Here is a 12,611-nt window from a genome sequence, read left to right as displayed (position 1 = left end):
ATTAATATGTCAAGTTAGCCTATCCAAGTGGTGAAGCGTTCACAATTGTTAGCAGGTAAACACATTGTGGCTGATTGTTTTAATTCAAAGTTAAAGAAAATGTTCATTCCTTCATTCATCCTCTGTACCCGCTTATTCCGGTTAAGGATCGCGGGGATCTGCTGGAGCGTATCCCAGCTGTCATCGAGCGAGAGGCAGGGGTAGGTCGCCAGTCTATAGCAGGGCGAAAATGTTTTCTTTTTTGTATTACTGACAATATATCAAGTATTGAGATATTTTTTATTGTGCCCACCACTTACAGCTCTGCACTAATTCATTGTTGTTTTGTTGTCCTGTCATGGGCGAGCAGCTCCCCGCAGTCGGAAACCCGGGGTTGGTCTGCCTTTGGGCTTTGTTCTCCATCAGCATCCTTGGCATCTCCTGCCTGGGAATCTTTGCTGCCTGCTCAGAGATAGAGACTCCACTTAAAATAGTACGTACAAAAGCTTACGACAAACAAAGTGTGGATAAGAACTCTCAACTGAATCATTTGTTGTTGTTGTTGTACAGTTTGCAGGATTCATGGCGGCTGGAATGATCATCATGCTGATCTTTGGCATCGTTTACACCGTAAAAAGAAACCAGGTCATCTATCTTTCTAACCACCACTGATCCTTGACTGTTCCCTCTGATGGTCTTGATACTAATGGCCTTATTTGTCTGTAATTCTGGAAATTCTTGGAAATTCTTGGATAATACGTCCTGTACATACTGACAGTAGCAGCCGGATGAAATTCTGAATGGATGAATTTCCTGGCATTGGCCTTGGGCTGAATGAGAAGGGTTGATGGGAAAGAATGAGTAGAGTAGAAGGGATGAAAAGGGTCAAAGGGCAGCAATGAGACGAACTTGCTCTTCCTTCTAAAATTTTTTGGATGTCAGTTTCCAGAGTAGTAGTAGAGAGAGAACATTTACTGAAATAAGATAAGACATAAGAACATTTGCCCATAAGATGTTAAGAGGGGCTTGAAAAGTTGCCAGTGAGGAAATATGAAGGACTAGTGTTTGGATCCACGGACAGAAAAAACTGACACTGAACTGTAACTCTATCTTCACTCTTCATCACCACCTTGATGTTAATGTCCTTCTGAGTCTGTCTTGATGCCGACTTATTCTTTCTCTTTGATCTGTGATGCTTAAGCTGTTTTTTTTCTCTCCTCGTAGTTCAAAAACATCTTTGACAGCGCCTCCATTAAATATACAAAGGCCTTCATGGAAGACGAGAACACAACAATGCTTCTTGAGGGCTTACAGACATCTGTAAATGTTCTTTTTACCCTCTCTAGTGTTAAATTAATGACACATTGCATTGTTTAGTAACAGCAGCTTATATTCCTGACGAAGACCCTTTCCACCTGGTGAAAGTCACTCTCTTATGTGCTTGCAGGCCGAGTGTTGTGGGGTGGTGAAAGCCGAGGACTGGCGCCAAGAGATCCCTGACTCGTGTGCTTGCAAATCTGCAGGATATGGAGGATCTACATGTAAAGCCAGGCCTCGGGTGCGTTTAAGAAAATGAAACTTCTATGTCAACTTTAGAATTATATAGGTGGTGAGGGAGTCTCATGTTCATGCCAATTTTTCATGATTAAAGGTATTAGAATCATTGGATCTTGGCAGATTTTCCATTAGCAGTTTCAGAGTGATCCTTAATACCTTAAAGCAGTCTCACTGTGGTAACTCTGCTGCTGCTAAAGTCTGCATTGTTGAATTGAATTGCGAAACTGTACAACTCTAAAAAGAAATTCCCTGCCTTTGTCGAACTCAACTGTTGAGGCAACAGTGCAATAATGATAATAATAATAATAAAAAAAGTCACACTCCCGTCCATCCTTTTCACTTCCCACCAGTCTTTTGTTTTTCCAATCTTAAATTTGATTTTGTTTTCATGCAGGGAACAACTGGCCCGGACCAGATCTACGCACAGGTATTCAACTGGTCAACAGCGCAGCAAATCCAAACCCCAATCAGTTTGTCATATTCGCATATAACAACTAATCTTTTCTTCTGCAGAGCTGCATCGGGTTCATCTTCCAGTACATAGACGGCATGTTCAAGGCCCTCATGGGCTACTGTTTTGGATTTTCCATCACTGCAGTAAGCGCTACTCTTATTTCTATTTGTTGTCATTGGTGGCTAGCATATAGCCTATGTTAGCATCAAGTCGTGGTAACCCTACTGCTAGGCAACTGATGCCTCTAGAAGCCACAGAGAAACCGTGACAGGATGCAAAGACACAGCTTTAGCTTTGGCCACAGATGGCTACTAAAATCACATCCGAAGGTATCTCCGACTTTACAACTTTACTTTAAGCAATTTAAAAAAAGTAATACAGTTAAGAAAGAGGTGTAATGACTCCCCTTCGCAAAAAGTAGTTTATTCAAGTGTACTACAAGTATACTTTTACTTCTTTCTGCCACAAAGTACTAATACTTAGTATATCTTGATCCAAGTACAGAATAAGATCAAGTCATTGACTTGTGCATATATTTAATTTAGCAGAATAAAAATGTTTTTCACTTCACAATTTGTTTGTGGTATTACCCCTGTTAGAAACTTACATGTTCAAGATCATATAGTGCTGGACTTTAAAAGTTTACAGTAAATAGTATGTGTGCTCACTAGCATTATCTTTATGTACCTTAAAAACATACACAACAACAGAAACATTGACTTGACTTTATTGATCAAGTTCTAGTCCCTTTCATAAGAGTTTGGCAATGGTGTTAAGTACACATCATCATCTGTTTCAACAGGAACACATTTAGTTTTAATCATGTCAGGCCACACAGCATTAACAGTTTTTTTTTTATTCTCATATATAAAGTACTTTGTACTGTGAATCTTTACATACAGGCCTGTCTGATTAGGTAAGTACCTCAACTAAAACACAACATAGTTTGGCACATGAACAAAAAGCAGAAATTTGACGTCAACACGTTTGTTTAAAAATAACCAAGTCATTAATTAAACTAAACGTATCATCTTTCAAGCATACAGCACAGTTGTATCTCTTCTTTAGTCAGAAATGTCCACATCCAGTTTGCTTGTGGTAGGGTTCTCAGTGTTGACTTCATCATCTTCATCTTCACTGTTGGAAGTGTTACTCCAGTGTTCTTCTGTGTTGATTTGGTTATCTTTATTATCATTCTACATGTGAACCAAGGAAAGAGAATGAAAAATGTAGTTAATAAAATGATTACTGAAATTGTGCAGGTGGTTTACTGTAGCTTTTGCCTTGTGCTGACAATGTTGTCATTCGTCTACACTTGGGTTAGACTAGACGGATAGGTCAAAATGTACCACAATTAAGATAAACTGTCCGTTAGATGGTATGAATGCATTCAACTATTACAGCAAACCTCTAACTACATGTAGTCTGATGAGTGTTATATAAATCAGTGACGTGGCATATGACATGTTGTAATGATTATATCTACTTGGGGAGCTGACAGCACAGTTCAGGGAAGATTCTTAAAATTCAATCAAGCAGGATAATAAAGTTACCCAGATACATGGGGGAATGTATCCTGGCAAAAGGAGATGTCCTGACATATTTCAAGATTTGATGCCTGTAATAACTTGGACAAACTGTGTCATTGTGTATTTACCTGTTGAAAGGCAGTATCCAAAAGCCTAGGTGTGGAGGAGCTCCTACTGTTGAATCATCTCTAACTTCTCTGTGGGAAACAATAGCCCGACTCATGTCATCTTGTGTGTTGTCCTGTAGTTCTGTCTTGTCATGGAAGGCTGGGGTGTTCAAATATAAATGTCAATTATTACTCAAGTCATTTCATTCCCCATGGGTATACTGAGTGCATTTTTAACATAGAATCATCTCAACATTTTTTTGTTAAGATGCCTCTAAATGAGACTGTACATAGAGTATGGGTAGCAGTTACCTTTGAAAATAAAACCAGATTTAACATTTCACCTTAGATTACTATAAATATTTGTACAATATATATAGTGACTTGGCATATGACGTGTATATGTCATATGCCAAGAAAATAAATATTTATTTTCCTCACTGTATATATACACACACTCAAAACTAGGCTACAAATTGATGAATTCAATCAAAGTTGCTCAACTAAATGTATTATAAATGAATGCCACTAGTAATTTATATATTGTTTATTGTTTATTGTTTAGTTGCGGATCACCATTAGTTGACGCAGAAGCGGCAGACTAGTCTTCCTGGGGTCCAATTAAAAATCAGAACATACAAATGATAAATTATCAATCACAAAACACAAAAATACAATACAGTGAGTGCCAAGTGAGAGTCCAGAGTTCATAATTAACATGTATAAAAATAGGATTTAATTAGCCTATTGAATTCTTTCTTTCCAGTTACAACACGAATTTGCAAAGGGAGTGAATTCCATAAAGACATGGATCTATAAAAGGCTGTTTTCTTCATTGCATTCGTTCTACCGTATGGTAGTAAAACTCATCCTGCTATTGCAGATCTAGCACCATATGAATAAGCATCAGAGCAGAAACCAATTTCATTGAAAAGAGCTCTAGGAACATGAGTGGAAATTACATTTTTAAAAAATATCAAGGACCTAATGGATAACCTATCAAGAACTTTTGGCCACTTCAGATCAGAATGCATTCGGTCAACATTTGATCTGTAAGATCTATCAAGCGCAAGTCTCGCAGCCCTGTTCTGTACAATTTGAAGTTTGTTTAAGTCAATCTTAGGGACAGAGGCCCAAATTACAGAACAACAGTCAAGATGGCATAATACTAATGTTTGAACAACCTGTCTCCGTAGAGTAGCTGGTAAGTAGATGGCACATTTCCGGACCATGGCAATGCTTCTACTCATCTTGGCAGCTATCTGCCTAACATGATCAGTCCAGGACAGAGTGTTACAAATAGACAGTCCTAGAAGCTTCAACTTACTCTCCTGCTTGACTGGTTGACCAGAAATCTGCAGATCAAGCATAGGCTCACTGGCTAGACTATGCCGTGATCCAAAGACAATGCTCAAAGTTTTTGATAGGTTTAAAACAAGTCTATTTGCTGTAACCCACTTAGCCACTGCATTCAGATCTTGTGACAGAACAGACTTAAGTTTACAACATGTAGATGCAGAATAGTACAGTGTAGCATCGTCAGCATATAAAACCATAGTGGATTCCTGAACAACAAGAGGTAGATCATTCGTAAAAATTGAAAATAAAAGTGGACCCAAACAACTACCTTGCGGCAGACCACAGTCAATATTAATGCTATTGGACATAGTACCATTCAAGAAAACCTGTTGAGTTCTGAATGATAAGTAATTCTCAATCCAAGAGATTGCCATAGGTCCGAAACCATAGTGTGTAAGTTTTTCAATCAACAACTTGTGGTCAATAAGGTCAAATGCAGCGCTGAAATCCAACATGACAGCACCAGATAACAATGAATTGTCAGTCCCCCTTAACCAATCATCAGTCATTTTTACCAAGGCAGTGCAGGTGGAATGACCCTCTCTGTAGGCATGTTGTGCATTACTTATCAAATCATTCTTAGACATATAATCATGGATTTGGTTATATACAATCCTTTCTAGAATTTTACTCAGAACAGGTAGGATTGTTATAGGTCTACAGTTAGGACCACTGAAAGTAGATTTTGGATCTTTTGGTATAGGAATAATTTTTCCTTCTTTCCAGCGTTTAGGACAAATTCCATTTGATAGACAAGAATTAAATATGTGACAGACAGGAAGAGCTATATAATCCACAGCTATTCTGAATAATTTACCATCAATACAATCTGTACCAGCAGAGTTGTCTCTGGCAATGGACCGTAACAATGTTTCAACCTCCTTAATTTCCACTGAGTTGAACTCAAAAGTACAATGTTTGCCTCTCATTATGATGTCATCAATGAGCCCACGTGATTCGTTGTTTACATTTGTAAATTAATTAATTTTTCCACTTTTTCCACAAAATAATTATTAAGGTAATTTGACATATCCTTAGGCTTAGAAATAAATACACCATTATCCGTTTCAATGAAGGATGCAGAAGCATTAGTACTCTTCCCCATAATATCATTCAACACCTTCCATAATTTCTTACTGTCATATTGGGCTCTATCAATCCTTTGCTGATAAAATTCTTTCTTTTTTACTCTGTTCACTTTCGTAACTTGATTCCTTATTTTACAATATGCACTTTTATCATTTACTGAACCAGAGGCAATATAGCAACTTTTTACCTCATCTCTTAATGTCATTAAGTTCTTTAACTCATTGTCAATCCAGGGAGCTCCATTAGGCTTGACAGTGAATTTCCGAAGTGGTGCATGTTTGTTTACAATAGGTGTAAACAAATCCATGAAAATATTTAATGATTTTTCTGCATCATGTTCATCACAAACTGTAGACCACTGAGCATCCTTGATATCATCTAAAAAAGCTTTGTCACTGAAATTCTTATAAGACCTAGCACAGATTATCTTTGACTTTGCTTTTGGGATTTTTGACTTTCTGGATACAGCAATCAGGTCATGGTCACTGAAACCAACTGGCAATAACATTACCTTGGAACACATGTCTGGCACATTTGTATAAATATGGTCTATACAGGAAGATGAATGAGCTCCATCTCTACATAGAACATTCCTAGTAGGCATGGAAACAATTTGATTCAGATGACAAATATTGGTCATATAAAGCAGTCTTTTCTTCATAGAGCAGCCATCTTCAAACCAGTTCACATTAAAATCACCTAGACAGTACATTTCTCTATTTTCATCTGCAACTCTGTCAAACATATCACAAATTGTATGAAGATATTCTATTCTAGAGTTGGGTGGTCTATAGCAACAACCAATCAGTATTGGGCTGGTATGGGGTAAATGCACCTGCAACCACAATGCCTCAATGTTGTCATTCATCAAGTCAGGTCTGAGTTTTACTGGTATATTATGTTTCACATAGATTGCCACACCCCCACCAAATCTATTTCTGTCTTTTCTAAACATAGAAAAACCTTCAACTGATATCAATGAATCATCAAATGTGCTATCCAGATGAGTTTCAGTTATAGCCATGACATGAATTAAATTGTCCATTAATTTTGCTGAAAGTTCATGTGTTTTATTCCTCAAGCTGCAGATGTTTAAATGAGCTAATGCCAGGCCCTTAGGAAGACCCAGCTTGGAATAGGACCCATTAATGCTTGAACTAGCCATTAAAGTCAAGCATGCCAATACATAGGCCTGCTGGGATTGTGACATTAAAATAACCAGGGAGTAATGCTGGTTATTGATGTACAATTTGTCAACTACCAGGGCAACGTATCTGTTATGGCTCCGATGTTCTTTCATGACAGGGAAAAGTACTTTGCGCCTCTCATGTATCTCAGGAGGGAATTGGTCATTCATGCCAAAGGAGGTGTTCCTCAGCTCTCTGCCCCTCCCCTTGACAAGCTCCTTATGCCGATAGTGTTCGAAACGAGCCAGAATTACACGGGGTCTGTCCTTTGAAGGTCTTCCCATTCTATGCACATCAGAGAATGTAATACCCTGAACCGTTTCACTGGGCATGTTAAGATGGTCTGACATGAACTCCCTAATAACTGTTTCACAGTCCTTACCCTCCGTCTCTGGTATCCCAGTAAACACAATGTTTTCTCTCATAGAGTGACACTGTTCCTCCAAACGCGATTCTTTCAACTTCTTGTATTCTGTTTCAATGGTGTCAACTCTGGCTTCCATGAGATCCAGCTTGCCCTTCATCTCTACATTATCCTTGACCAACTCTGAAATTTGTTCTTGACTGAACGCTAAGCTTTCTTTGAGGCTCTTTATCTCTTCCATCATCGAGTTCAACATATCCAGTTTGTCAAGTTTCTTGTTGATGGACTGTAATGTTATCATATTGCTGTCTGCCTCACTGATTGCCAGTTCATCATCTGATGAATTATCCCCACCCCTCTCAACATCAGAGCGTATCCTTTTACGTGGAGACGGCTTAACATAGTCAGTGATCTTCTGTAACTTGGTATCTTGTTTATTCTTCTGTTTGTGAGGCCTTACAGCCCTTGTCTGTGATATACTCATATTATCATAGTGATAAGCTATAAAGTTCTCAAGCTCACTTATCTGTTCAGCCAGATCCAGTGTACCTCTAGTAGCCCTGGTGGTGCCCGAGAAGCTGCAGTTCAGGTGGTTTGAGGCTAGCAGCTGAAGCTCCAGGCTTGCTTGGTGGTAGGAGGCTGAGTGCTCAAGCCTGGGGCTGGCTGCTGAAGCACAGGGCTAGGTGCTGAAGAATGTAGATGTCCAGTGGAGCTTCAAGATAGCACTAGCCCCAAGAGCCTTTTTGCTGTGATAGGAAGTTGATTTTCCGTCCAGGCCTGTCTAACAGGCCTGAAATCTCCCACTTAGACCATCGCACCAAATCTTCATAATTAATTGATCAAAGTCCACCATATACAGACAGAAGACAGATAACGGATAAATAAATACTGTAGCTGGCAGTAAGTTAAAAACTTGCGAGGATGGCAAAGATTTAAATTGGATTCAAAAGAGCTAGATTCTCAGAGCCTCTGCATGGCAGCCATCTTGAGTTAAAGTCCCCAAATTAACTAAAATAAAACATTACATTTAAGTCTGACATTTTCAACTGATGATGATTTGTCTTATACATCAAACCAGTTCAACATAAATATGCAACTGGAAACGGTCATTTAATATAAAGCTAGACACATGATAATCTTGGAGCTAACCTCACATCACCAGCAGCCTGTGGAAAGTAATGGAATGGAATATTCTACCAACTGTGTTGAACATAAAGCTCTGCTGCACTGTAAGCAGCAAGCTAGCTGCTGTGTTCTGATCTTAGACATCATGAAATCATAACAGTCTTAATTCATTATCTGTTACTTACTTTTACTTTCCATCTGTACTTGGTAGTCCTTGGAATCTCTGCTGTGTAATCCTCCAAATGTCTTTTATAAGGTCTACAACGTTTCTCCATGTTAGCTCTGATGAGCTAATTCAGAAGACTTATTGCTGCAGGTAACGATCTTGTTCTCCAAAGAAACACCAACGGTTCTGTTCTCAACAAGGAAATAAGGAGAAAACGACATGGAGGTGAAGTGGAACATTAAAGGCAGAGAAAAGTCAGACGGTCCAGCCTTTTTCCCAGCAAAGATTTTAATGTTTGGGGGTAAGTTGTTGCATTTTATTTCTTCCCAGTTACCTTGATAGCATTGATTTAATCTGTCACTTTGTCATAGCCCAGTTGTTACCACTCTGTCATATTCAGTCTAGCTCAGGGATAGGCAACTGGCGGCCCGGGGGCCGCACACGGCCCGCGACCTCACTCGAAGTGGCCCTTAGGTTAATTTCTGAAAATTATAAATCTGTATCCTCTGCGACACTGAATTAGTTGTAATGACACAGTTGTCCACTAGATGGCCTCTAATGCAGACGCCGCCTCGTGCACGCTTCCACTGGGTCTTCTCCACCAGTGAAGACGTTGAGCCGTGGCTAAGAGCGGAGGAGAGAGAAAACTTGATCGAGAAAGTTGTGTGTGTGTTTCAGGTGAAATGGGAAGAAGATGATCTGTTCACAGAATTTAAAAGCAAACCTATGTGCTTGGTCTGCTTAGAGACGTTATCTGCCTTAAAAGATTTCAATTTAAGTTGCCGCTACAACACGTTGCACAAAGCTACATACGAGAAGTATACTGAAGCTGCAAGGGCTGCTATCGTAGCGGACCTCAAATCAAAAGTACACAAATAACATTGACTTTTTACCAGTGCCCACTGCTGGTAGTGGTGAGGTAGAGTGGGTATACAGGGGAAATGTTCAACTCTTTCTTAGTGTAAAAATGCACAAATTAGTTCTTGCAATTAATGTTTGTCTGCTGTTCTGCAGGTTTCAGACATCCTTGAAGAGGATGGTGATTTGTATGTTTTATTTTCATGAGCCCTTTGCACTGAAAAAGAAATAAATAAATAACAGTAAGCGGTTATTTTTTGTTTGCTTCAATAAACATATATATATATATATATATATATATATACACACACACATATTCAGTTTTATCATATATGGTTAAGTGTGCGGTCCTATGTGGCCCTCTGGTAGTGTCGATGAAAAATTGTGGCCCCCTCCATCATTTAAGTTGCCCATCCCTGGTCTAGCAGATTGGGGTGTCATGTATGTGCATTCCCTCTATAGCAGTTTTTGCTGATTGCATTTAAGTTCAGAAATGTACCTGATAAACCATCCTTCATGCCTCTTTAACAAGTGTGTTAATTGTGGATGGTGAATAAAAATAACATTGAAGTAATGTTTTGTCCAGGCCAAGTTCCCTGACACCACCATGCAAGATGTGAGACCAACCAGAAGAAAGAAATGCAACAATATAAGCTATGCCAAGTATGTAAGTACCTGAAAAGAAGTCGTAAAAGTAACGTTTTTGTTTCTGTCAAGGTATTTATTATTCTTGGTTCCAAAGACGTGCACTTTTCTTTTACATTTTTTTTTTTTTTTTTTTGACAAGGAAGGTCTTCAGTTCTCAGTTGGAGACACTGTTTTGTTTACATTTTTACTTTTAAAGGTGAACTTTTTCCTTTCACTTCTCAGCAAAGAAGGACTTGATTTCATAGAAGTTCTTTGTTTTTGAAATGCACATCTTTAATAACACTGTATGGTATGTGTTAAAATGTTCTATAAATAAATCAAACTTGTTCTCAACATTCTGTCTTGTGATTTTGTAAACACACTGCAGTCTAGTGTACACACAGTATGAGTTAACTTTTTAAGAATACTTTAAGAAGTATATTTCAAGTATATAAATAGTATGCTACAAGTAATATGGTAAGCAAACTTACAAGTATACTTAAACTAGTAAAATAGCAAAAATAGTGTTTTTCAGTTTTCAAAAGTAGTATACTTGAAGTTCATTTTATTAAGTATGCTTGAGTATAAGTATACGTATAGCAAGTCTACTACAGACCAGTATACTAATTTAATACTTCTTTGGACTAAATTGGAACATTTTTAAGTTTATAAAAGTATACTTTAAGTATTTTGGGTCTTTACCAAATTGATGCTGCAGGCCTTTTCCCCTTTATTACTCAAACATTTTCAAATACTATTTCAGATTTGTGTGTGAGAAACTGTGATTTTGCTGCAGAGGATTAGCCTTCTACATGACCCTGAAACTTTAGCTCTATTTCCTCTAATAACAACTGTTTACCTAGCTAAAACAGAGCATTAGCTGTAAGTTTGTTTCTTACAAACTTACATTATGTTTGCATCTCCAACATTAAGTGACCTGGTTGCCAGCTAGATAATCTGTTTCTCTGTGGCTTATTTAGGCCAACAGTTGCCTAGCGGTAGGGTCACTACCACTTGATGCTAATATTCGTGCTAGCATCAGCCGTGTTCCATTTAAAGGCAGCAGAAGTTAGCAAAGATTTTGTAGCCTAAATTTTGTAGCATGCTAAAGCGGCGTACTTTCCTTTGTTTCTGTTCATTGTGTATTTATAAACTGACCAACTGTCTGTCTTTGTCCACAGCTGCTGGGTCTGCTGGTTTCCCTCTTTATGATCCATCATATCAGACACCCTGACAGCACAGAAGAATCTTCCATGGCCATGCATGGCTACTAAAGGGAAACCCCACAACCTCTGACCCTTAACCTCTGCACTGTTACAGGAGTAGTCAGCGGAGACGTGACCTTATTTAGTTTTTTTTTTTTTTTTTTTAAATATTTGCCTTTTAAGAGAAGAAAGCTTTGCAGCATTCGATTGTTGAAACATTTATTCTTTTTGTTTTGTGTTTCTTTATATTTCTTATGTGTCTTGTTTTTGTACTAGCCCTACATGGAGACATGTTGTAAAAACAATTAGCTGAACCATATCTGACTGCAGCTCTGTTAACCTGATGAGGCCAGAAGGTCATAGGTTTAAGGACAAAACTAAATTTTCCGGACACAGAGCTGAATTTAAACAAACACAGGAGCAATTTTAAAACAGAAAAACAATTCAGGAAATCTTATTTTGGAGCTGTAATGACTAGCAATTAAGCTAGCAACCTAAAACTGTCGCCATAGCTCTTTTAGCTAACCCCGTGACTTGTTAGCTATTAAGTTAGCCAGCTAGCTGTCAGAAAGTGAGCTAACTTCTTTGCTAAATGGACTTTAAGTTCATTGAGTATAACTCTCTTAAAACCGCTCTTCTTTTGTGGAGTGTTTTACAAGCTAACTCCAGCGTTGGCAAGTACAGCTAACAGGCTAATACAAAAACATACTGCATTTTTGGAATATACTGATATATACTGTGGCTGATGTAGAGTGGTAGAGTGGGTTGTCCACAAACCAGAGGGTTAGCGGTTCGATTCCCGGAATGTGCCACATGCCAAAGTGTCCTTGAGCAAGACACTGAACCCCCAGTTGCTCCCAGTGCATGGCACTGGTGTGTGAATGTGTGTGTGCTTGTGTGAGCGAATGGGTAGATGTGTCTATGACTGTAAAGCGCTTTGAGTACCAATAGGTAGAAAAGCGCTAAATAAAAGCAAGGCCATTTACTAAGTGGATATATGAACAA

General features: G+C 38.5%; 1 protein-coding gene across 1 annotated transcript; it reads left to right on the top strand.

The window, feature by feature from the left end:
* Positions 1 to 1,214: 1,214 nt before the first annotated feature.
* LOC311508852 (tetraspanin-8-like) lies at positions 1,215 to 11,675 on the top strand (the record flags this gene model as incomplete). Its single annotated transcript, XM_084573843.1, has 4 exons — positions 1,215 to 1,537; positions 1,931 to 1,963; positions 2,050 to 2,133; positions 11,583 to 11,675. The coding sequence occupies exons 1-4, from the start codon at positions 1,415 to 1,417 to the stop codon at positions 11,673 to 11,675; spliced, it is 333 nt and encodes a 110-aa protein (XP_084429969.1). The 5' UTR covers positions 1,215 to 1,414.
* Between the last annotated feature and the right edge of the window lie 936 nt (positions 11,676 to 12,611).

This window comes from Chelon labrosus, assembly GCF_963514085.1.
Source record: "Chelon labrosus genome assembly, chromosome: 23".
Lineage (NCBI taxonomy): Eukaryota > Metazoa > Chordata > Actinopteri > Mugiliformes > Mugilidae > Chelon > Chelon labrosus.
Note: the sequence above shows the minus strand (reverse complement) of the source record. Positions and strands in the feature narration are given on the sequence as shown.